Source organism: Patagioenas fasciata, chromosome 6 (genome assembly GCF_037038585.1).
Source record: "Patagioenas fasciata isolate bPatFas1 chromosome 6, bPatFas1.hap1, whole genome shotgun sequence".
In the NCBI taxonomy this organism is placed as follows: Eukaryota; Metazoa; Chordata; class Aves; order Columbiformes; family Columbidae; genus Patagioenas; species Patagioenas fasciata.
In genome coordinates this window covers 17761814-17784808 of record NC_092525.1, presented here as the reverse complement: position 1 = coordinate 17784808, position 22995 = coordinate 17761814, and the positions used below count along the sequence as shown (strand labels likewise).

The 22995-nt window shown below is 42.9% G+C and overlaps 1 protein-coding gene across 1 annotated transcript in view; it reads left to right on the top strand.

Moving 5' to 3' along the window:
- The window catches only part of LEPR (leptin receptor), a 37018-nt gene extending 15752 nt beyond the window's left edge, over positions 1-21266 (top strand). Inside the window, exons 6-19 of the mRNA XM_065842019.2 lie at positions 1379-1524; positions 2122-2266; positions 3756-4052; positions 4229-4346; positions 7227-7426; positions 8492-8640; positions 8879-9038; positions 9128-9210; positions 10765-10981; positions 12107-12289; positions 12789-12884; positions 13409-13511; positions 14168-14243; positions 16497-21266. Coding sequence (XP_065698091.2) covers positions 1379-1524; positions 2122-2266; positions 3756-4052; positions 4229-4346; positions 7227-7426; positions 8492-8640; positions 8879-9038; positions 9128-9210; positions 10765-10981; positions 12107-12289; positions 12789-12884; positions 13409-13511; positions 14168-14243; positions 16497-17303 — 2780 coding nt within the window. The 3' untranslated portion in view covers positions 17304-21266. The remainder of the gene's footprint in view (positions 1-1378; positions 1525-2121; positions 2267-3755; positions 4053-4228; positions 4347-7226; positions 7427-8491; positions 8641-8878; positions 9039-9127; positions 9211-10764; positions 10982-12106; positions 12290-12788; positions 12885-13408; positions 13512-14167; positions 14244-16496) is intronic.
- Positions 21267-22995: the final 1729 nt, after the last annotated feature.

The following is a 22995-nucleotide window of genomic DNA, read 5'->3' as shown; positions in this document are numbered from 1 at the left end:
ACCAGAGGAAATGGCCTCAAGTTGCGCCAGGGGAGGTTGAGGTTGGATGTTGGGAACAATTTCTTCCCCAAAGGGCTGTCGGGCATTGGAACAGGCTGCCGAGGGCAGTGGCGGAGTCACCATTCCCGGGGGGGCTGAACACATGGTAGATGAGGTTCTCAGGGACATGAGGTAGAGGTGGACTTGGCAGCATTGGGTTAATGGCTGGACTCAATGATCTTAAAGGTCTTTTCCAACCAAAACAATTCCATGATTCTCCTGGAAAACAGCAGCAGGATGTCTTTGCAGGAGAAGGAGGCACAGACAGGGCAGGAAAAGGCCTCCTGGTGCTGTCTCACTTGCCCAGGGAGGTGCTGAACGTGTTTTGTAGCCACCTAATCCCTGTCTGGGCTCTAGTACAAAAGGAGCCATGTAAAGGCCAGGATGTTAGAACTGAGCTTCCGGTTCTGATCAGGACCTTTCTGTGCCTGAGTCTGTGTCACTGAGGACTTAAATTAAAATTGAGGGGAAAAAAAAGCTGTTTCTAAAGTTATTTATGAAATAAAACTACCTCTTTTCTCAAGCAGCTCTGTTGTCCTGATGCTTTCTTCCTTACACATACAGTTCCAGCATTTTCCACGTTGGAAAACATTCCTCTGTGTTTAATCAAGTTAAAACTATACTGACATTATTAATTTGATACATGTTGCTATCCAGTATGCACAGTTCTTGCGGATTTTGGCAAATTTCACAAAGGCAGGGATTCTGTCAGCTGTGGGGAAAAAAGCAGAAGTTTTAGCAACTTCTTCCGAACTATATGTGCTTTGCAAACAGAATAAGTTAAAAGTCTCTGAGTGGGCTAGTTCTGAATAGGAGAGGTCACACATATCATCGTGCTACTTTTAAAATATGCTACAGGAAAAAACTAAAAATTCAGAGTTGCATCTGCCAGTGCTTAAGCAGAACAAACTAGTTATGTCATTTTAGTGCAGTATATTTTTAAAATGCATGATATTAGTATGTGTTCTGCCAAGCTCAGTTAAAAATTCTTTTGAAAGTAAAACTATGAATACTTGTGTAATGTGGAGTTATACTTGCTTATAGGGGATATCAGTAGAACAGGTGGCATCAGCAGAACAGACATCATTATCTGGGGTAGAAAATTCATGAAAATGTGATGCAAAAGTTACTGACTTGTGTTTAAAAGCTATGTCTATTGCCAAATCACTTATTCCTGGTGGTCTTCACTAGGATAATTGCTTTGAAATGGTATATAAGTAATAATAAGATCTGATTTACTGTAGCGCATTTACATGGGATCACTAAAAACAAACCCATTACTGCCAGCAGTCACAGGCAGTAGGGTTAGTGGTAAACTTGTCGATTAATTTGTCCTCAGTAAAGCCTGAACCTCCTTTGAACCTGCATCTAGACATGACAGAGGAAGGTCAAGTGAAGATCTGCTGGTCCGACCCCGAGCCGATGCCGTACCCACTGGAGTATGAGGTGAAGATCTCAGCAAGCTCAGGTCAAAGCAGTTGGCAGGTGAGTCTGCTCTGCTTGTGGTCTAACGATGGAGCAGGTCGGTGGGGCCTTTCCAGAGCCCAGGATTTCTGACCACAGTCCTTGTCCTCCGTGGCTCTGGTGGAGCTGGGCTTGACATGCTGGTTCTACTGGTGTGTCCAGTAGAGCCTGGTAAACATCAACAGTGTGGTGAGGCTGCCAAGATGGACTTGACATTACACAATGGTGAAAGACCTCTTGGGTCTTACAGACATGCTCCCATCTTTCTTTTGGGATGAAATGCTAGGTGCTGTGATGTCTGAAGGCAAAACTCTCTTCCAAATTCAATGAGACCTGCATATATGTTTAATATTTATAACTTTTATTAGTGAATTAGCTTTTTCTCTTGCTACCACACAGCTGGCTCTGGAATAAAAAGCAGCTGTTAATTAACATCCCATGTTTTTCCACAAAGGTATGCAACCTCTACCGTATTCAAATTTACAGTAAAGAAGAAAGGGTTTTTTTACCCACCTTACTGCCTGAAAAGTACTCTCTAAACTATTAGTTTTGATTCCCCCATCTCTTTCTTTTTGCTGTTGCTTTATACAACAATAATGACTTCTGGTAATCCAATAGATGGTTCACGTTGCTCAAGAAACCTCCCTGGCCGTAGACAATACGCTACTCGATTCTTCAGACTTGGTTCACGTGCGGTGCAGGAACCGCCATGGTCTGGGCTTCTGGAGTGACTGGAGCTCCCCGTATAATCTCAGCTGGGGAGGTAGGTCACGCGCAGTCACTCACATGCAGTATGTAATATTTTGGAAGAAAACAAATTTCCTAGTTTGTTTTGTGGAAAGAGTATTTGAGAGCGTGTGTTCTCCAGGGAGGAGCAGTATGTGTGAGTGGGGCTGAAAAGCTCAGTGTAAGTTCTTTCCCCTTCTGCTTCTCTTTCTGCATGGCTCTTCCCAAGATTCTGCTCTTTCCTCTGTTTGTGACTCGCACTCAAAGAGTTCTGGACTAATGGGTGTAGACTGGACACTCAGCTCCATGGCACCTGTATGCTTGCTCCCCAAACACCTCTTCAGCCCCAGAAGAAGCTCTCTCTCTAAGAGTTTTTCTATTTCAAAAGACAGCTGGCAGCATTTAACCTCCACTCAATACTCAAGTCTCTGACAATGTTGTAATTCTGCTCTGCTAGCTGAGAAGACCTGTATTTTGGAAAAACCCTAAAAATGTCTGGTGTGATTCCTCCACCAGGGAAAGCAAATCTGCCCTTTTAAGGATTTTCATGCTGGCTTGGGGCTGATCTTTGGCAAACCGTTCCCTTTCAGCAGGTGTGTAACACCTGTCGCTTGCGCCTGGGCTACTGCTTGTTTATGTGCTTTGCAAATTCTTTGTGTTTAGGTGCATCACTTACTGTATCACTGCTACTATTTGGTATTAACTACACTGCTGAGATTGTAAAATACGTTTTTTGAGACATTAATCTCCTGCTGGCTTTGATAGGAATGGGATTAATAACTACTGAAAAGCTTGATTATTATTTGTTAAAAAAATATATATTTTTTCAGTCCTCTCTTCCCCATTCCAAAGAGCAGTTCTCTGAAAATTGATGTTCCTCTATTACAGTAATGCTTCAGCTAACATGAGATTTCAACATCCCTGCATGGTTCAAAAGAGCAATTTTTTTTTTTTCAAACTGAAATGTCACTCTTCTTCGATTTGGATCTTCTCTCGCTTTTACCTGAGGACAAATTTATGATTTGAAAGTTTGTGGTGTGTGTGTTTGTGAGAGAAGTTACAGAAGCCAACCCTTGTGAGGTTGCAAGTACTTGTCACAATATTTAAGTAACCTAATGCCTTAAGCAAGTGGGCTGAGTAAAAAGCAGCACTGTTAATCTAGTTTCCAATATTTAGTTTACAGGAGCCTGTATGATTCCCTGTTTCCCTTGTGCTGCTGTGGATTGCTTTTACTGTACCCTCCTGTGATTTTCTGCTCATTTAATTCCTATTTGCCTGAGGATATTAAAGATTATTTTTAACAGAATTTACAAAAATCAGTTATGGAGGGAAACAGTCAAAGGCTCATCTCTGCCTCTCTCCCCTGTAGTTGTTAATAGTAATTAAGAAGTAGGAAATTTAGAAATACAACTGGATGATAATATTTTTTTTTCTATTGTTATATACTTTTATGATGTTCTTTTTTTTTTTTTTGTTCAAATTCTAATCTCAATGTGTTTCTTTTTTTTCCCCTTTTTTCTGTGCAGCTGAAGTCTTGTACTTCCCCCCTAAGATACTGACCAGTGTTGGTTCTAACGTTTCATTTCATTGCATCTATAAAAACAAAAGCAAGACTGTAGTGTCCAAGAAGATTGTTTGGTGGCTGAATTTAGCAGAAGAAATCCCAGAAAGTCAGTATACACTTGTGAACGATCGCGTAAGCAAAGTTACTCTTTTCAACTTGAAAGCAACAAAACCTAGAGGAAGTTTCTTCTATAACACATTATACTGTTGTCATCAAAATAGGGAATGTCATCATAGATACGCTGAATTATATGTAGTAGGTAAGACTCCAGATGATTTTAAATTATCATTTTGGTGCGTTTTAATAGTAAGGTCAGAATATTTCCATTTTAAACTCCAGTTAGCTTTTATTGAGCAGTTATGACTTGTAATGCTTTTTTTTTTTTGTCTAAACAGTGATATCTTTGTTGATAAACTTTCCATGTGTTTTAATTAGATGTGAATATTAATATCACATGTGAAACGGATGGGTACTTAACTCAAATGACTTGCACATGGTCTGCAGACCCAACCACGGTGCTCCTGGGGAGTTCCTTGCAGTTAAGATACTACAGGTACGTACAGCTTTGCTCTGGAAATACTATTACAGCAAAGAATTGGGAATAGATATGATTATAAAATGTGCCAGACTTTTTCCCAACTGGAACTCCAGAGGTATTAACTATGTGTTCAGAGAAGGGACCACACGTACCCAAGTATGTAATGTGGATTCTATTTGCAGGTTTTTTTCAGCATTTGTAAACCCCGTTGGTACAGTTTGGAAGGCAGTTGTCTTAAAAGTACATGTGTTTGCTTGTATCAGTTATAAAAATTATTCTTCTAGTTGCTTGTATATACAAATTATAAGGAAATAAGGGAAAAATATCTATTGCCAGTGAGGGTGACTGAGCAGTGGCCCAGAGAGGCTGTAGAATCTTTGTCCTTGGAGACTTTCAAATCTCGACCGGACAGGACCCTGGGAGTTTCATCTGACTTTGAATTTAACCCTTTTTAGTTGGAGGTTTGACTAGAGACCTCTGGAGATCTCCATTCAATCTTTGATTTTTCTGTAATTTCCTATCTTTTTTTTTTCTATATACAGACAGTAGATACAAATAGAGGGATGGAACTTAATTCATTCCAGATGGAAAAAGAAATCTTGCTTGTAGAGAGAGAATCGAGTCTTGATTCACAAAAGGAATTTTATGAAAGTAGCATCTTCGGTGGCCAGAGCACTTCTTGGTTTCCCTGGGTTTGGTCATGTGTTTTGGCCTAGATTGTTTTAAAATAGTTGTTTTAATTTTGTCTGTTTTGGACAGAGCAGGGACCTGGGGTGCGGTGTGAGGCAAACAATTATTGTTTATAAAATAGAAAACTGGTTATTAAATGAGTGGAATGATCATCCTTATCTTCATTTATGTGCACAAATGCTGCCTGGGGTAGTATTGTTTTCCCATGGAACTAAAAAATCCCTTTGAGTTACTAATATATTGAGCTCGGGAGTTTCCTAGAACCGTGTTAGTCTTTATATAAACAAGACAGACAGACAGACGAGCCTTTCTGAGAAAAATATCCCTAGTTTTACTGCACAGCTGGACTGGATATGCAAAGGTTTTGGCAAACAAGCTTCAATCAGCCCTGACGGCCTAATCCTTTGGAAGGCTGGACTGTCCTCTCTGGTGGAGGTGGGCTGAAGTTTTGGACTATCATAGTATCCAGGTGAATATTTCTCAGGGCTTTGTGGACTAAAGTAATAACTGGAATGCTCGAGATTTCAAGTGGAGACTTTTAGGGCAGGATTAGTGACCGACTGACTGCTGGAATAGGTTCTGTTTCAACTATCTTCACAAATATGAATATGAGTGTACTTCTGGGCAGGGAGCTTGAAATAAAAACTGTGCTGCTCTAGCCATAGTTTTTATTCTCACTTTTCACTGTTCAGGTTTAGCTAAAAATGTTGGTTTGTAGTAGGAGGTGATAATCCGTACATTTGTTAGAGCATTCCTGCTAGGTCCAACAGTGAACATTAACACAGACTAAAAGCACTTCCCAGATGCTAGTGTTTATTGTGATCTACCTTTTTGGTCTGTCTTTTTTGGTTTGTTAATAGGAAGTTCTGAAAGAGGAGAAATAAACAAACAAACAAACAAACAAAAATCCTTGGGGCCCACATGAATGTAGTGGCTACCAAACAGTTGAAGCATAAGGTGTTTGAAAATGTTTAGTTATGAAAACACCAGAATAACTTGCATAATGTTCTATTGCATATTAGGAACAAAACCACAAAAAGAACTGGAATGTTTATAAGCTTGGGACCAAGTGAAATCGTCAGGTTTTTTAATTGCCTGAGCTCGATTTTAGAAGGCACCATAAATATGTTTGAGCTGGTGGGTTTTGCTGAGACACAGACAAGTCCTCACAATGACCGTTGGAACTCGGACATGTTGCTTCAACATCAGACACGTCTGGTTTTCCAGAGCTTTTCTTCTGCGTTGCAGATGCAATTCTGTTTTACAGCTGAAACCTGTGCGGTGGGATGACTGCTGCTGGGGTTTTGTTGTGGTTGGGCTGTTGCTGCATCTTCCTCTGCAGTCGGTGCTGCCAACAGAAACAGCACAGAAATGCACATATTGGACAAACAGAGAATGCTCAGCTGAACCTTCAAAGCACGAGGCACCAGTTTGATCAGCATTGGCGATGTCGACAGGAAGAGGAGAGATTCAGCCAAGTGTAACTTTTGTGGTTCAGTTGAGGAACTAATACCCAATGCGGCTGCTCTCACCACAAGTCTGAGCTGTGCGCAAGCTTGGGAGAAATTAGGAGAAAACTGAAAACTTTCCATCACCGATAAGATGTCCCATGCTGTTTTATCCAGAGTGCAGCTCTCCTCTTTTCTGTTGCCAGATGCGATACTGACTGTCTGTGGGATTTTAATACCACCCTTCAGAATTGATATTTTTATGGGATTTCCGTCTCCTGGAGACTTTGCTGTACGTGTCTGGTGGATCCACGTGGCAGCTTTCCCCTGGATGCCAGTTGGGATTTTGAAAGTCATGTTCCCAGCTGGAGTGAATTCTTGGCTGGGATCTGCATTACTGTGCAGGTTGCCAACACCTACCACACCAGTAACCTGATTTATGAGTGTTTTGAGATACCTGTTCCTGTTGTACCTGTTTGTTCCTGTTGTGTCTTATCAAAATATTTTGCACTGGGGAGAGCCTTCATGTCCTGCTCTTTTCAGGCAAAGAGCCAAAGCTTTGGGGAGCAACACTGCAGTGTTATTTATCCATTTAGTGCAGATTCAAGTTCAAGATCTGTCCAAATAATCATCAAAAAACCCCAGATGGTGCCAGTGACACCATTTGTTTTAATTGCCTTCAGAGTTCTGTTTTACTGATGCCATGAGCAGCTTATAGTTGCAATTTGTTAACTAAATTTTTTTTTCCTCTTTCAAGGAGCACAATTTATTGTTCTGACGTTCCAAGTACTTCTCCAAAATCAGAGGTGAAAGAATGCCGTTTACAGAAGAATCATTCTTACGAGTGCACATTTCAGCCGATTTTTCTTTTATCTGGATATACCATGTGGATAGAATTTAAGCACTCGCTAGGAACACTTGAGTCCTCACCAACTTGTGTCGTTCCAGCAGATGTGGGTAGGTCAAGATTCGTGCTCGTTTTTCTTCACTTATGACCTGGGATCTCATTCCTTATATGATGTAGGTAAAGTACTTCTTCATAGCATTTTAAATAAATTAGGCTGTGGAAAGAACATGCAGACATAAGAGTTTTGATTTTGTCTTCTAGAAGACATTGGATTAGATGTTATTTCCATACATTTTGCTTGGCACAGGAGCAGGTTGCGACTGCAGCTCATCTCTTTAAAATGAAACACCCAGATCTCTTTAAAATGAAACACCCAGCTTTGCGTGTTTATCCTAGCGCGTGTTTTGCAAAGACAACTACAGAAAATGCAAGTATTATATTTAGGAAGGCAGTCTCGTTCTTAAGGTTCTTGGTTGTTTTTCTGAAGTCTTCAATTAGCTGTTGTTTATACTTTGATACAGTTCAGCACTATCTGTATTACTTAGTTATATATTCCTTTAAAATCCCAGGGACTATTCACCGTCTTGCATGCTTTTGCAAAGTTTTTTTTGTGACACATAGAGCATTTACCTAAATTTGTATAAAAGCAAGAGGCAGGAGCAGTGCTTGAGCGTTTTCAAACACTGCAAAATGTGCAAAGCACGTCTGATTATCTGGTCTGTGACTCAGAGCGTTCATTGGGCTGTGTATTTTTTGGACACAAATGTGAACTTACATAGAGAGGAAACATGGCAGCTAGGCCACAGAAGGGCTATATGAAGTAAAGCAGAATAATAAAATAGATCATTATGTGTTTATTCTGTAGGAAACTTTGATTTTGATTTTTCAACTTAATATTTTTTTAGTAATTTTAGTTTGTGTCCAAATTGGAATGAGTTTCCCATGAGACAGACATTGCCTTTTTTAGTCTGCAATGCTTTGATCTGGAGTGAGTCGGCCGGGCAGCCTGGATGGGGGAATTGCTTTGATTTGTGTTATAGTCCAGCTTTACCTGGAATAGCAGAGATGTGTTACCTGCCGCCCTCAGGACAGGAGAGAGTAAACCACGATGATTGGATTTAAAGAGAAATGTTAGTGCAGACATTATACTGTTTATTTTTCTTTCCATTTTCTAGTGAAACTGCTTCCTCCCTCCAATGTTAAAGCAGAAATCACCAGGAATGTTGGGGTGCTGAACGTGAGCTGGACAAACCCAATATTTGCAAATGATGATCTTACATTTCAGATTCGGTATGCTGTGAACAGGGAAGAAATTACATGGGAGGTACTGTCTTTTTTTAGTCTAGACTGGAGCACGAATTGTTGTGGTGCTGTCATTTAATGTCTTAACTGTTTTTTTGTGGAATTTGGGGCATGTGATGAATCACGGTTATTTGCATTATCTAGCACAGGAATATTACTGATTAGGGCACTTTCTCATTGGGTTCATTTTCAGGAGTTTTGTATCAGATGTCTAAACAGCCTTTTGTTCTTACTCTAAATATTTTGGCTTCTGTTTACAGCTTTATGAAGTTTCAAATGCACCAACAAGATCAGCTGTGATACAAGTTCAGAAACTTTGCGTTGAGTATGTTGTTCAGGTCCGGTGCAGAGAGCTGACTGGAGCAGGTTACTGGAGCAACTGGAGCGGATCAGCCCACACGCTTGTGAAAGACGTCAAAGGTACGTGTGCTCCAGAGCACGCTTGGGTGGCCCGACTGGCTTCAGACTGAGATCTGATGCTGTTCGTTCAAAACTCTGCAATCTTGCAGCTCCCTTACAGGGCCCTGAATTCTGGAGAATTATTATTGAAGATCCGGCAAGGAGGCAGAAAAATGTTACGCTCCTGTGGAAGGTGAGAGCAATGACCTTTCGGTTTTTCACTTTGATCCAAAAACCGCTGGTAGAATCACCCAAAAGGGAGAACGACAAGCACATGCTGCTCTGGGAGGCAAACTTGGGTGGTCACTGTTGATGGGACTTTGTATGCATTTGTCATATGACTTAACTTGTGCTACTGACACTTGTTTGGCTAATACTACAGCAGGTAGAGGTTGCAGGTGGTTATTGATTGTAATTCTGCAACACAAAGTGAGATGGTTCTGCTGCCCTGGCTCAGCCTGGCTTGTGCTTTACTCCCTCCTGGTTTTGTTACTTTTGTCCTTTCTGTTTTTATTCTCTGTAGCCTTTCCTGCAGATAGCTGGCACACCTTGCCCTGATTTTGAACCCTACTCATTACCAAGTTTATAGTAATGAGGTAGGACAGACACTTCTGTAGTGCTGTATGGTTGCTCTGGAGGGTTGAGAGGTCAGTGAGGCTCAGCAGAGACTTCACTGATAGCAGGTGTGTTTCCAGACTGAAAGAGCTGATTTTGGTAGAGTGGACCCATCTGAGGTGCAGCCATGGCAAACTATATGTGGGCCTGCAGCACAGCCATGGGGAACAGCCCATTATTCCTGAAGTCTTGCAGTCCTCGCTGCTTGAGAAGAGCCGTCAGACCTCTGGACAAGCTGCAAACTTCCTTGCCTTTGTGCAGAGACCAGGCCCGCTGTCTGACTTATAAAATTGTAGGTCTTCCCAGAGCTTCTCTTCTCCAGCTGAACACCCCAGCTCTCTCAGCCTGTCCTCCCAGCAGAGCTGTTGCAGCCTTGGATCATTTCGGTGGCTCCTCTGGCCCCTCTCCAGCAGGTCCAGGTCTGTCCTGTGCTGAGGACCTGTCCTAACGCAGCTAAAGTGTCGCTGCTGTATGACATGTTCCCATCAGTCTGCACTTTCAGTCTTAGTTATACAAATGCCATGAAACCGAGACTTAAAATGCAATTTGTTCTAATAGTCAGAAAAAATTTAGTAACATGGAATTGAAGACTGGAAGTTAGAATGAGATTCAGTTTTCAGTGGCCAAGTTCTGCTGCCCCAGATCCCTGAGAGGAACGTGCTGCTACCTCCCAACAGCTGCCCGTATAAACAGCACTGGGACTGCCTGCAAACTGTGCAAAGCTGCCGGGAAAGGTTAATGCCAGACAGAGAAAAAAAGTACATCATTGAGTGCCCACCCCTCTTTGCCTGTGTTTCATGTGCAAACAGTCACCTGTGCTGGGTTTTCCATCCTGAAAAATACTGACATAAAACAGTGAGTTACTAGAGGAGTCCAAAAGTTTGTGTTTCCTTGTCCCCCCTGCCCTCCTAGCACTGGAAATGCAGTGAGTGTGTCAGGTCCTGGAGGGAGAGACAAGAAATGAAGTCTTTAAATGGACTATAGTCCCCTTGCTAAAAGGACGGTAGCCAGTCTATAGGATATCCTTCTTGGGTCGTGTTTTCTTAAAATTGGACCAGCGGCTTCTGCCCAAATAACATTTGCTTTTGAAACGAAAGCCTGGGAGGTGAATTAACGCCAGTGTTTGCTGCAGCCACTGATGCAGAATCGCTCCTTGTGCAGCGTGAGCCGCTATGTTATAAAGCATCAGACGTCAGGAAACACCACGTGGTCAGAATATGTGGATAACGGCACTACCTGCTCATTTCCGTGGACTGAACACACACATGCTGTCACAGTTTTAGCCATGAATTCAATGGGAGTTTCTTCAATTAATTTTAATTTGACTCTGTCACAGCAAATGAGCACAGGTAAGAATACCAACTGTAACCATTTGGAGATGTGGAAAATGTTATGAATCCTTGGGATGTTTATGGGCAAAGTTTTCTGTGTAATAAAATGGCCTTTGTTAGAATAAAAAATGCTTTCTGATTAAATGTTCAGCTGTATATGGGAAACAGATTCTGTGTCTCACCAGCAGAGCTATTTGAAAAATGAAATTTCCGTTGCCTGAAAGTCTTAATGATCTTTGGGTTGGGAAAAGAGTTGTCTTTCACTGAGCTGTCTTCACTAATAGAATATAAAGTAATTAATAGAAGAAAAATAAAACAATAATGTAGAACTGATCTTTCATCTACTTCGTGTTGGGAACACCCAGCGTTCCTGCTGAGGAATGTTTTGTTGTTTCCAAAATGCAATACGGTCTCATTTCTCTGGCTGCTCACCTGACGGGCTGCCAGGGTACATACTTTGCAGAGGTTTGGCTTTACTTCCTCAGCAGCCTCCTCATTAATTCGGCTGCACTCTGCTGTATTACTAAAATAAAGGCTGTTGCTTTTGAATACTCCAGTTGTGTAACATTCATATGCAAATACTGTGCGAACATTAGTGCTGTTCTTGAAACTCACCTGCTGTAATGCAATTTTTCAAGCATTTTTATGAGTAAAATTCTTTCTGATACTGTGTGTGAGCATGTTCTGGGAACCCTGTGGTTGGAAGCAGGTGTCATGGGAAGTGTTTGTCCACCTGCACTGTGATCGCGGTGTGTGACTTAGAGATTTAATAGGATTTTGCTTACGGCCCCTCAGTTTGTGCTGTACTAGCTGAATGTTGGCAGTTCAGTTGTTGATAATTTTTTGGTTGAAGAGTGACAATTAAGGAGGTGCACATGAAAATCAGTATTTTTTTTTTTTGGTGTCTGCTAAGAAGCTTGATCTGTTCAATATTCAGGACTAGTTGGTGTAAACCAAGCTTTGCTGGCTTAAAGAGAAATACGTCTGCTGATGCGAACTGAAGATCAGGCTTTATTATATAGGAGATAAAAATTAAAGAAGCAAACGATAAAGTACTGAAGCCATAGCAGTAATTTGTGTGTGTGTAGTTTGTATTATACACATCTCCTCATGTCATTCACGGCTGTTTTCTCCTCCTGCCAGTGAGCGCGGTGGAGTCGCTCCACGCGTACCTGGTGAACAGCACCTGTGTGCTTCTCGTTTGGACACTTTCGCCTCAAATATACACGATAACATCTTTTGTTATTGAATGGAAGCACCTTAACAAAGAAGAGGAGCTGAAGTGGGTGCGAGTTCCTCCAAATATTAGTCAATATTATATTTATGGTGAGTGTGCATTTGAAAATATGTTCATTGTTATGGAACAGAAAGATGTAGCATTATTAAGCTCTCACATTCCCTTTTTCCCTCACTCCCTGATGGCTTTTATGGTGAGAACCAGTAGAGTAATTCTCAGGACTGAATGTTGCATTAATAATCAGGTTAACAAAGAATGAAGCCATTTTTAGCAATACAGTGAAATTCTGGATTATTGAGTCCAGCAGACAATTATCTACGTTAATATGTGCATTCCACTTGCCGTTCAGCTTTAATCTTAGAAATTTTTACATTAGCTCCATAAAGGTGTTCATTCTGTGACAGAATAATGCTAGATTATTCGGTACAGATCAATAGTTTTAATCTTCTGCTATTAAAGTCTGTATCTATAAAAGATTTCCCTCTCGGGGCCGATCTGAACTCTGATATGTGACCAGATCCTCTGTGAGATAATTGTTTAAAAGTAGGAGAACAGTTTTGATTCAAAAGGCCGATTTCCTCTTTCCAGATCACTTTATTCTGGTTGAGAAGTACCAGTTCAGCCTGTGCCCTGTGTTTGCTGGAGGAGTTGGCAAAGCCACAACGACAGATCATTTTACCAAAGGTGACTTACAGGATCTTTATGTGGTTTATGAAATAGCAGCTTGTAAAGGTAAACTTTAAATGTGGGAGAAGTCTGTATGTTATCAGAAAAAAAGGCAATAATAAAATAATTGCAATATAACTATAAGCAGTGATTTAATTGCTTTCATTTGCAAACTCAGTGGGATTATTTGAGCGAGGGACCTGCATTTCCACACACTAAACTAAGAGCTCATCCTGGGACCCTGAGATTCTTCCTTCTCTGGTCATTGACTCTTGTTTCAGGTGCTCCGATTCCATTTCTTAATAGCAAGGGAGCAGTGGGCACCTCCCACAGGGGCTGGGGGAGGCACTGCAAGATTTAAAATAATTCCTTTTAGTCTGTTAGTTGTCAAGGTAAAAGTTTGTTTTTCTGCAATAAAACTGTTTATCAAGGGTTTTTTGTGTTTAAGTAGTTGTTTCTACTGTTTATTTCCCTGTTGCAAACTGTTAGTTCACAGACCAATTATTTCACTGCATTATGAACTGAATTCCTTTGATTTCCAGGTGGATATGAGAATGAGAATAACACCAGCCTCTCTGTGGTTCTGCCCATAGTTATTTCAACGTCGGTTTTGTTGCTTGGAGCGCTGCTGGTTTCGCACCAGAGGTACGTAGTTTATTGTGTGAACATCACAGCAGAGCGTGATGCAGCTGAGATGCTGCTGCTCTGCTCAACTGAGTCTTTCTGGGGAAAGCCAGGAATTATTTTTATCGTCTATTTGATGGACTGTATGAAAGGCAGTGGAGCCTCTGGAGTACAGCACCGAGAATTAAAGTGGGCTTGTTACCCTGTGCAGGTCGGGTGCTGCCCTCTGGGGTTTGGTGTACCTTTGCACCGTGAAGTGTCACCTCAGCCTGTGTCACACACTCCATATTCCTGCAGCGTGATCTGTGGGCAAGGTCAGGACTGTCTTGTGCTTTGAGCACTCCGAGCTCCAGGTTTAATTGTCATTGCAAACTAAGGTCTGAAGCAAAAGCCAATTGAAGAAGATCCCTCCAGGTTTTGTGGAAGGTGGGTTGGGGTCATACTCAGCAAAGACTGCCCAAACCTTTTATATTTTGCAAAGCTGCCAGCTGGGATGTCACTTCTTTATTTCTTCTATTAAATTTTGGGTATCTATAATGTGTGAAATGCTTGTTTCATTGTCCCAGTGTTCTGGTAAATAAAATGGTGCAGATCCCTTGTCTGACCCAGCAAAAGTAAATGATGACAGCAGAGCAGATGAGAACAATACTAATTCCACAATTTACCTGATATTTCAGAATGAAGAAACTGTTTTGGGAAGATGTTCCAAACCCCAAGAATTGCTCCTGGGCGCAAGGAGTTAATTTTCAGAAGGTCTGTATTTGCCTGGCGATGCTTCATCCCCCATCCAGGCTCTGACTGCTGGGTGCTCAGTACTGAGCTCGACCTATCGCTTAGACTAGACCTGGCCTGAGTCACTGAATGAAGCAACTCACAGCCTCCGCAGTTCGTGATACAGCGGTTCTTGCAGCAGGAAAATGATAATATCTGAATATGGGCTGGGACGGGAGACCAGCACCTCTTTGGGATGTGTAGGGCGTGTTTAAATTTCAGAGCAATTAGTGAATGAGTTGCAGAATGGCAGAGGCGTGAGGCTCATGCACATCAGTGAGTGCCAGGTCTGGATCGAGGGCAGATTCTTCGCTGGGTGAGCTGTCTCCCCATTCGGCCTGTGAGTCAGGAGCTGGGATGTGACGAGCTGTGACAAATTAGAGCAGGTAATCACTGAGACAATAACCCAAATTCAGGCCTGTTATTGCTAAAAGAAACAGCATCTAATGGCAGAAGATTTTTCAGGTATTTAGTTTGCATTCCATGTGAAGGTTTCGTTTCTCATCTTTTATTTTATCTCATTTCATTTCAACAGAGAATGGACATTTTATGAAGTCTAATCATGGTCTTTGGCCAATGAACCACCAGGCTCTCAGGCTGCCTATACAGAATTGTTAGAAGATTTTTCTATTTATATTCAAAAGACAGGAAGCACAGATACGATACAATGCCGATTTATTTGAATATCATGAATCCTGGAAGTAGCTCTGTCGAAAGTCTAAAGTGCTCTTGCAAAAATGAGGCACAAGTGCCATATTACAGATGAAACATGTTTTGTTACTTGTGCAGACAGAAGCACTTTAGATTTGGTGGTTATAACTTTTATTTCCTGCCCTGGGGAAGCAGAGACATCAAACTGGGTTGGTATTTATCCCATCTGAGTGCAGAGATCTGCCCAGTTGTTGACTTCACTTGAAAGTGTGGTGCTTTTTTTTTTTCTAATTGAGTATTTGCTCTAATTACAAGCTAGCCTGGGAGTTTCCGCTCACACCAGGCACATCAAAGGGATCAAATCTCTTATTTCCACAAGCACTTGGTTGTCCCATTATGGTCCTTTGAACTTTTTACATATGGTTGGCTGCAGCAGCCACTCAGAGAATGCAGAAACTGGGCGTCTGTTGTGCATTACTGGTTTTATTTTTTGTTTGCTTGCTTGCTTTTTCCTGAAGATGCCAATGTGCACGCTATTTATATGATTTAATTTGTCATCATTTAAACATGCGGCCACATCAGTGCAGACGCCTGAATAATCTCTAACATTAGATTGTTAAATCCCAGCCTGGCGTGTCCATGTCCTGGGAAGGGCTGAGCTCTTCAAACAGCCGCTAATTGCAGGAAGTGCCATCAGTGGCTCTGCCAGGTGAGGGCCCAGGCCATACTAGTCTAGACTAAAGTTGTAGCCTAAGATATGCAAGTTAGTGCACGTTTTCTATAATTGGACACTAGTCTAAGTATTTTGACATGTTCCAAGTTTTATTGGCAGCTTTCTTGCTGTAAAATATGGTTTGTTAATATACACAAAATCTGTTTTTATCTATTTGTTTTGTCTTTATTTCATTAGGAAATTTATGTTTTTCAAGTGTTTTTTTTTCCTTTGCAGCCAGGAGTTCAGTTTTACTGTCACTTCACGCTATTGTATATTTTACATTGCACATACATTAGGTTGTAGTAGACCACACATTTCGCCCAAATCACTGTGTGTTTCTCGTCCTACAACTCAAGCACAGAGCTGGGAAGGCTCTAAAAATACTGTGGAAAGCTGAATTTGCCTCTAAATAATATAATCCTAGCAAGGAAAGTTACTTGAGTTGACATGTAAATGATGAAGTCTATTGTTTGTACAATCTAAATAAAAAGCCAAGGACGTCTAAGGGTATAAGACCTTTGTCTTGCAAAGTGCTTGTGTGTGTGTATAGCAATATGTGCATGTTAATTAATGCTGAAATGAACGGGATCATTCAGGTGCTTTGGTTTCACCTGAAATTCACAATTTCAGTCTGTTGGCTGAGTGCCGAGCACTTCACAGACCATCGCTTTGCAGCGCTTGGCGCACAACCAGCTTCTCGTTTTTTTGTCTTGTCCCTCAACCTTTACCTACAGACAGACATAAAGAGGATTTTCACCTCTATACCCCTACTTAGGGGGTTTTGTCTGTGATTCTTAAAATCAGTAGCTTCATATTGAATTAAATCTCTTAAATAACCAATGAGCATTAAAATATATCTTTTCTTCTAGCCTGAAACTTTTGAGCATCTTTTTATCAAGCACCCCGAAGCAATGTCGTTTGAGCCTCTTCTTCTGGAACCAGAAATTGTGCTGGAGGACATCAGCGTCACTAAAGCCTTGAAAAAAGAAGAGGCACAAGATTTTTTGGTAATTGATCCAATGTTTACAAAAATTCAAGACCCTGAGCACGACTCAGCTTGTTCCAGCAGCCACTTCAGTAGCAGCAGCTTCTCCGAGAGCTCCCAGGATCACCAAATCAGCGCGGAAACAACAAGGCAGTCCGATATTAAATACGCTGCCGTTATCAGTAACTCCCGATCAGGTGGGCTTTATGAACAGAAAATCAATTTACGAAGTTGCTTCATAGCTGAAGATTCCTCAGTTCCAGGCGCCTGCTTGGGCGGCTCCTGGGAGGTGGGAAACGGGACGTTCCTCGCGTTTCCCGACCCGCCTGGCAAGTCTCTGTCCCTTTCCATTATTTCTTCGGAGGGGTTTTCAGAGCCTTCAGATCACGATAACGCTTTCGCAGACGGAGACAGTCCTGAACGGAGCCTGTATTATCTGGGGGTAACATCCTTGGAAAACAGAGAAAATGACATTTTTTTAACAGAAAATTCCAGGGTGATGTGTCAGTTCCATCCAACCGATCTGCTCAAGGATGGGGGGTTTCTTCAGCATCCGCCACCTGATTTAAACACGTTTCTCCAGAGCAGCCTGAAGTACAAAGCCGGTGTGCCATACGTGCCGCAGTTCCAGATGGCGGCTGTCAAGGTGCAGGAGCCCACAGAGGAAAACTTGGAACTCATCACACCGTGATTTGATGCGCTTAATGTTTTTTTAGGTGTTGAGAAGTTCCCATTTTTCCTGACTTCTTTCAGGAGCATTCCTGGTTTGAAGCTGAGGTCTGTATTTGAGTGCCAGGATTTTAGTAGGAAGAAATTCCGCTTCTTGACCTAATTTTCAAATGTGAGTCCTTCCTCTGGAGATTTGATTGTATTCGAGTCAGCGTCTGGTGCCAAATTACCTCGTGTTGATGCTTGTTGGGTCTGAGCACCCCATGAAGAACCACACTTGAACTTGGTGTCAACCAGCCCCGTGTTATCCCCAGGGACCCACACGCACGTTTCTGCTGTTGAGGAGTAAAGAATCTCTTCAAATACGTCAACAAACTGTGCTGGAAGAGCTTGTTCTTAATTTAGGGTTTGTTTGCAGACCCCAAGGGCAAGATCGAAAGGAGTGACCTCGTGTGGATTGAAATATATACATCTGTGGTGTTTTTTGGGGGAAAAGCTGGAAGGTGTTATTTCACTGGGAATGTTTTGCGATATTGAGTTGACCTGGATGCGGTGCAGCCACTGGGTGTTCAGTCAACAGGTTATTGTACATCGATGGTAAATGGATGCACTGTACAAGCACAAGTTGTTAGGCTTTTTTTTCTCCAAAATCCTGATGTCCCCAGGGAACAGCAGCTGCAACACCAGATTTCAGGCATTAAAAGAGAGGCCCTGACCGGTGATGACAAACTTGCGGCTGCTGTTACGGGGCCTCTTCTAAAGTCAATTGAAAATATTAATCAGTAGCATTGAAGAGCTGTAAGAAAACGGGGAAGTCAGACGTGCTGAACATCTGTATCCACGGAGAAAACGCTCCCTGAAAAGTGACGGTTCCAATGTCTGGACGGTGCTGTGAGAATCAAAATTCTCATGGCTGCATTAATTGTGGGGTGTTATGTGGGTAAAACAATGTACTTGCAGGTAAAACATCCACATTTTTGTTGTGAAACATGAGATTCTAGTACAAATGGTACTGCCCTGAAACTGACCTCTCTTCCAAAGTGTTTTCTGGGATAAGCAGGTAAAGAAGATGACACTTAATTGCAAGCCAAATATATTTTTTCTACTTTATAGTTAGTAAATATTTTTGTCTACATGCCTTTTCAAAGAACTATTTTGAGGAGCCAAGAAAGATGAATATATTGTGTATTCCAAAGCTAAATTTATGTAAAACTTACATAGACAACTAAAAACAAAAGGGCAAAACCCAGCAACAATAGTAAATTAAAGGAGTGTGGAAACACTTCTATATTAGGGATAAATCCTATGTAGCAAAAGGGACCAAAGCAAATATTTATCTGCACTTTGATTTTAAAACAAGCTTTAAAAAACCCCCAAATATTCCGTTTTCTCAAACAAACTGCTAACTTGGATCTTGCTGGGGGGGTCTCTGTTTAAGAATGTTGAATATGACACTAATCTAATGTACTCGTTTCAAAAATATTATGGATGGCAGGGGGAATTAAAACATTTTATGTTCGTAACTTGGAAATGTGGTTGGAGGCTGCAGGGCCAACCCTGGAGGTTCCTGTAGGGTTCCAGGAGTAAAGCTGGGATTAGCACCTGGGTGAATCCTAAACCTGGAATTCATCTGAAAGCAGATGGTGGGTTCTGTCTCTTGTGGTGGTTTGTCCCCCGGATCCAACAGCCCCTGGACACCGTGGGGTGAGGACGTGGATCTGCTGCCCCACATCGATGCGTTCCATCTGAAGATCATCCTAAGAAAGGAAGAAGCTCATGTTGATTTTACTGTACCAAGTCTGCAGCCTGGACATGCTGTGACACAGGCAGCTGTGCTCGGGGGTTGCTGTGTTCAAAAAGCAGCGCAGAACATTGGCCTTTGCTGGAATTTGCTGAATATCCCAATATTGGCACCCCTGGGAGTCCAGCCTGTCCCCCTGTGTCCTCCCTGCTGTCCCAGCTGTGGATTTTTCCCAATGGCCAGAGCAAGTGGTGCTGCTTGGAAAAACAAATCGATGGGGTGTTTACAAAAACCCCTGCTGTGAATGTAAGAAATACTGCAAATGCTAGCTCATCTGCTTCAGCAAAAGATTTTAACTCCTGTAGAACCAAGCAGTTAAATCCGTAGTGTCGGTGTCCCTTTCCTGGAGCAGCCTGCACACTGGGTTTCCAGTCCCCAAGTTCTTGACAGTGCAGGTGAGCCCAGGTCCCGACTCATGGTGACAGGCGGGAAGCACATGTGCGAGTTTATTTGATAAATACTTCCTAAACCTGGCATTTCCAGCCATACCACATGGACATTCAGTCCCACCCATCACCTTCGCTCTTGTGTAAAGCCAAAACCTGCATATCCTGAGTCCTCTTGGCCCTGGAGAGAGGAAATTAGGAGCCAGGGTCAGTTACCAGGTGCTGTTCTCCCCATTATTTTTTCCCCTCAACTTCAGGTCAGTTTGTTAGTTTAACAAAGCTGAGCACATGAGCTAATGCTGTTTTACACGTGGTGACAGTGATGTCCTCCTCTCACAGGGAAGCCAATGCACTTTATGCAGGAATAAAATCTCATTTTCTTATTTCTGGCTGAGACTTGAGCCTCAATTCCCGCTTGATGTACCAAGGACACGCTCCACCTGCAGCCACAAGTTCTGCTGGAGCCAGTCTGAGTCTGAGCGTTGATTTTTCAGAGCAGATGCGTTATTATTGTTAAGTACACAGGTTCTGTTCGCTCCTGAAAGTGAAGCTGTTAATGCTTCCCCATAAATTACCTCTGCTACTAATGACTCAGTGTTAATTCCCAGTGAAGTCAGGCATTTTGCAGAGTGATGGGGTTTTTGCTATGGCCCCGTGCCCACCAGGAAAGGCCTTTGCAATTTGAACTGGACAAGCAATTAAGAGGAACTACGTGCAGCTTCTGAAGTACATATTAAGCCTTAATGTTAAGACCTTGCAAATTAATTTTGAGGAGCATTCAGAGGTATAGCTCATTTATCTAAGAAAATGAATCAATTGTGTCATTATTCCTTTTACACATCCCTTCCAGCCACAGTCCATGAAGACTGTCATTCTGTCATTGAGCCATTGGTCTGTGCAATTGGCCTTGGCTTTGACAGTTTGCAGTAAAACAGGCTTTGGGTTTTTCTTTTCCCCTTTCATAAACTGTGACATAATTTTTCTTTATGTGGCTTTCTCTTCTGGAGCATTTACGTAATTGCTTCCCACCAATGAGAGTGCAACCTGAAGCACCGCTTTGTAGCAGTGTCAGATTTGCAATTATTTTTGTGAATAAAATGTTTATTGGTGATGGTGCCATTGAACGGGTGTTTGTTTGGTGTAGCGAGCTCAGAGCCAGTCCTGTCCCCCAGGATTTCCCACTGATCCATCACTGACCTGGTGGTTTGGGTTTTTTTAATTGGGAAAATCTTTAGTTTCACTTCGCAGTTCACTGGAACTGGACCTTGAAGACAGCAGAGTTGCTGTGTAACATGGGGAGTTTCTGTGGGTTGGCTCTTGAAGTGCAACGTGTTGTCCTGCAGAGCTCGCAGGAGCCGGGGCAGGTGTCTGCGCCTTCCCTGGGATCATCTTCAGAATCTTTTCCAACTTAAATGAGTCTCTGGTTCTATGATCCGGCTCACGTCTTGTACACACACCCCTGCTCCTCTGTTTCTGCGCTGGTAGGCGCAGGACTAACTGATTTAAAGAGCAGATTTCTTACCCCTGTCCCTGCCCAAATCCCTCTGTCCGCGGGGCTGGCTCAGCACATGTCACCCGCTCGCTGTCTGCTCCAGCTGCTGGCATTTCCCTCCCTGCCTCCAGTGAAATACTCAACCCCAAGTGGTCTGTTATTCTGTTATTTCTGCAGTCTCAGAGTTCAGGTTGATTTGGGACAGAAAAGTTAAGAAGAAATTAAAACAATGTGCGTATTCATTTTTGGAGGATTCAATCCAATGTATTCAAAGGTTGTCTGTAATAAATACTACAGTGTGATGTACTTCTGGAGTGTGTTTTTATAGTTATTTGAATTTTTTGAGTAATAATATTCCACACAAATATTGCGGTTAGTTTTATTATCCTACTTTATTATGGCTTTACTGCGGTAAACCACCACTATCACTGATGTTATCCCTGTGACAAGCGCAGGGAGATGCCCGCGTGACGGGGCACGGCCGGAGCAGGTGGCTCTGGAGCCCGTGTCGCATTTCCCGGGGCACAAGCGCTGTCTCTGTAAATGCACCATCATCTTCTGCCTTTTGCAGTTTATATTTAGAAGCCCTGCAGGTGGAAGGTGCTGAAGCGGGTGACTGCTGCCCTCGGGCACGTTTCCGTCCCCTGGCAAGTCGGGCAAATCAGCCTGTGGGTACCCGTGGGGGCCAAGTTGCTGAGCGCAAGCAGCTCTTTCTGTACCTCCTTTCTGCACACAGTATGTACTTTGTTTCCTCGATTTCTCTTCGCTGGGATGTCATCCACCAAGCCTGCACATCCCCTCTCCCACTGCAGAGCACCCAGCCCATGGCACGCACAGGGGCTGCTGGCAGGGAGATGTGGTGTGAAGCGGAGGAGAAACGTTCCCTGTGTGCCTGCAGCCACGCTGCCCCAGCTGAGCCGCCGCTGTCACGCACCTGCTCTGTATTTTGTGGGTTGCTGACAGCTGGGGGCTATGGGGACCCCCCACACCTCGCCGAGCATCCCTCATCTCTCTGCGACACAGGAGCTGAGGTTCTGTTGCTGCTGCCAGCACGATCGGTTCTGTCTGGTGAGATCTCAGTGTGCTGACTCCGTGTTCTAGGATAATAACACAAAACTACTTTTATGTAATAAAATTGCTAGCCATATAGGACACTCCAGTACAGGACAGACATGGAGCTGCTGGAGAGGGGCCAGAGGAGCCACAGAAATGATCCGAGGCTGGAACAGCTCTGCTGGGAGGACAGGCTGAGAGAGCTGGGGTGTTCAGCTGGAGAAGAGAAGCTCCAGAGAGGCCTTATTGTGGCCTTTCCATACTCAAAAGGTTCCAATAAGAAAGATGGGAACAGACTTTTGAGCAGGGCCTGTTGCGGTAGGACAAGGGGTGATGGTTTCAAACTAAAGGAGGCAGATTCAGTCTGGACATGAGCTTCAAATAGTTACCCAGACTGTGATTTTGCTGTGGATATTCCAATTTATGTGATTCCTATTGCAGAAAAAGTAATTAAAATGCAAGCTTCTGGTGTGAAGTTCTGGAAGAGGTGGGATCCCATTCCTTCTGCTGGGAAAAGCAACAGGAGTTAATTTTGAATGAAATCCATCGGCCCCACGTGCATACAGATTTTTATCTGCCGTGCAACAACAAAGCACTGAGATTTCAGCCCCGACCCGCTGGCCAGATGCTGCGGGTCACAAGAGGCGGTGGCAGCGTGTGGCTGTGACAACGGAGCCGTGGCCGCTGGCACCCGGCCCCATCAACACCAACACCACCCCCAAAATAATTACCCATCAAAAAGAGCCAAACTGGAAACATGCAGCACGCTCGTGGATGGAAAACCGCTTGGTTTTGGCAGGTGTCGTTCTGCTCACTAATTATCCTAAACAAAAAAAAAAAAAAGGAATTGTCTGTGTGAGACTCTAATTAATTAGTCCCCATCAGGAGCTTCTGATGCAAGAGCTGTCACCAGCAAAGCAGGGACGGGCACAGAGAAACGCTCACCAGGAGATCTGAAAATCAGTCTTGATGGCTTATGAAA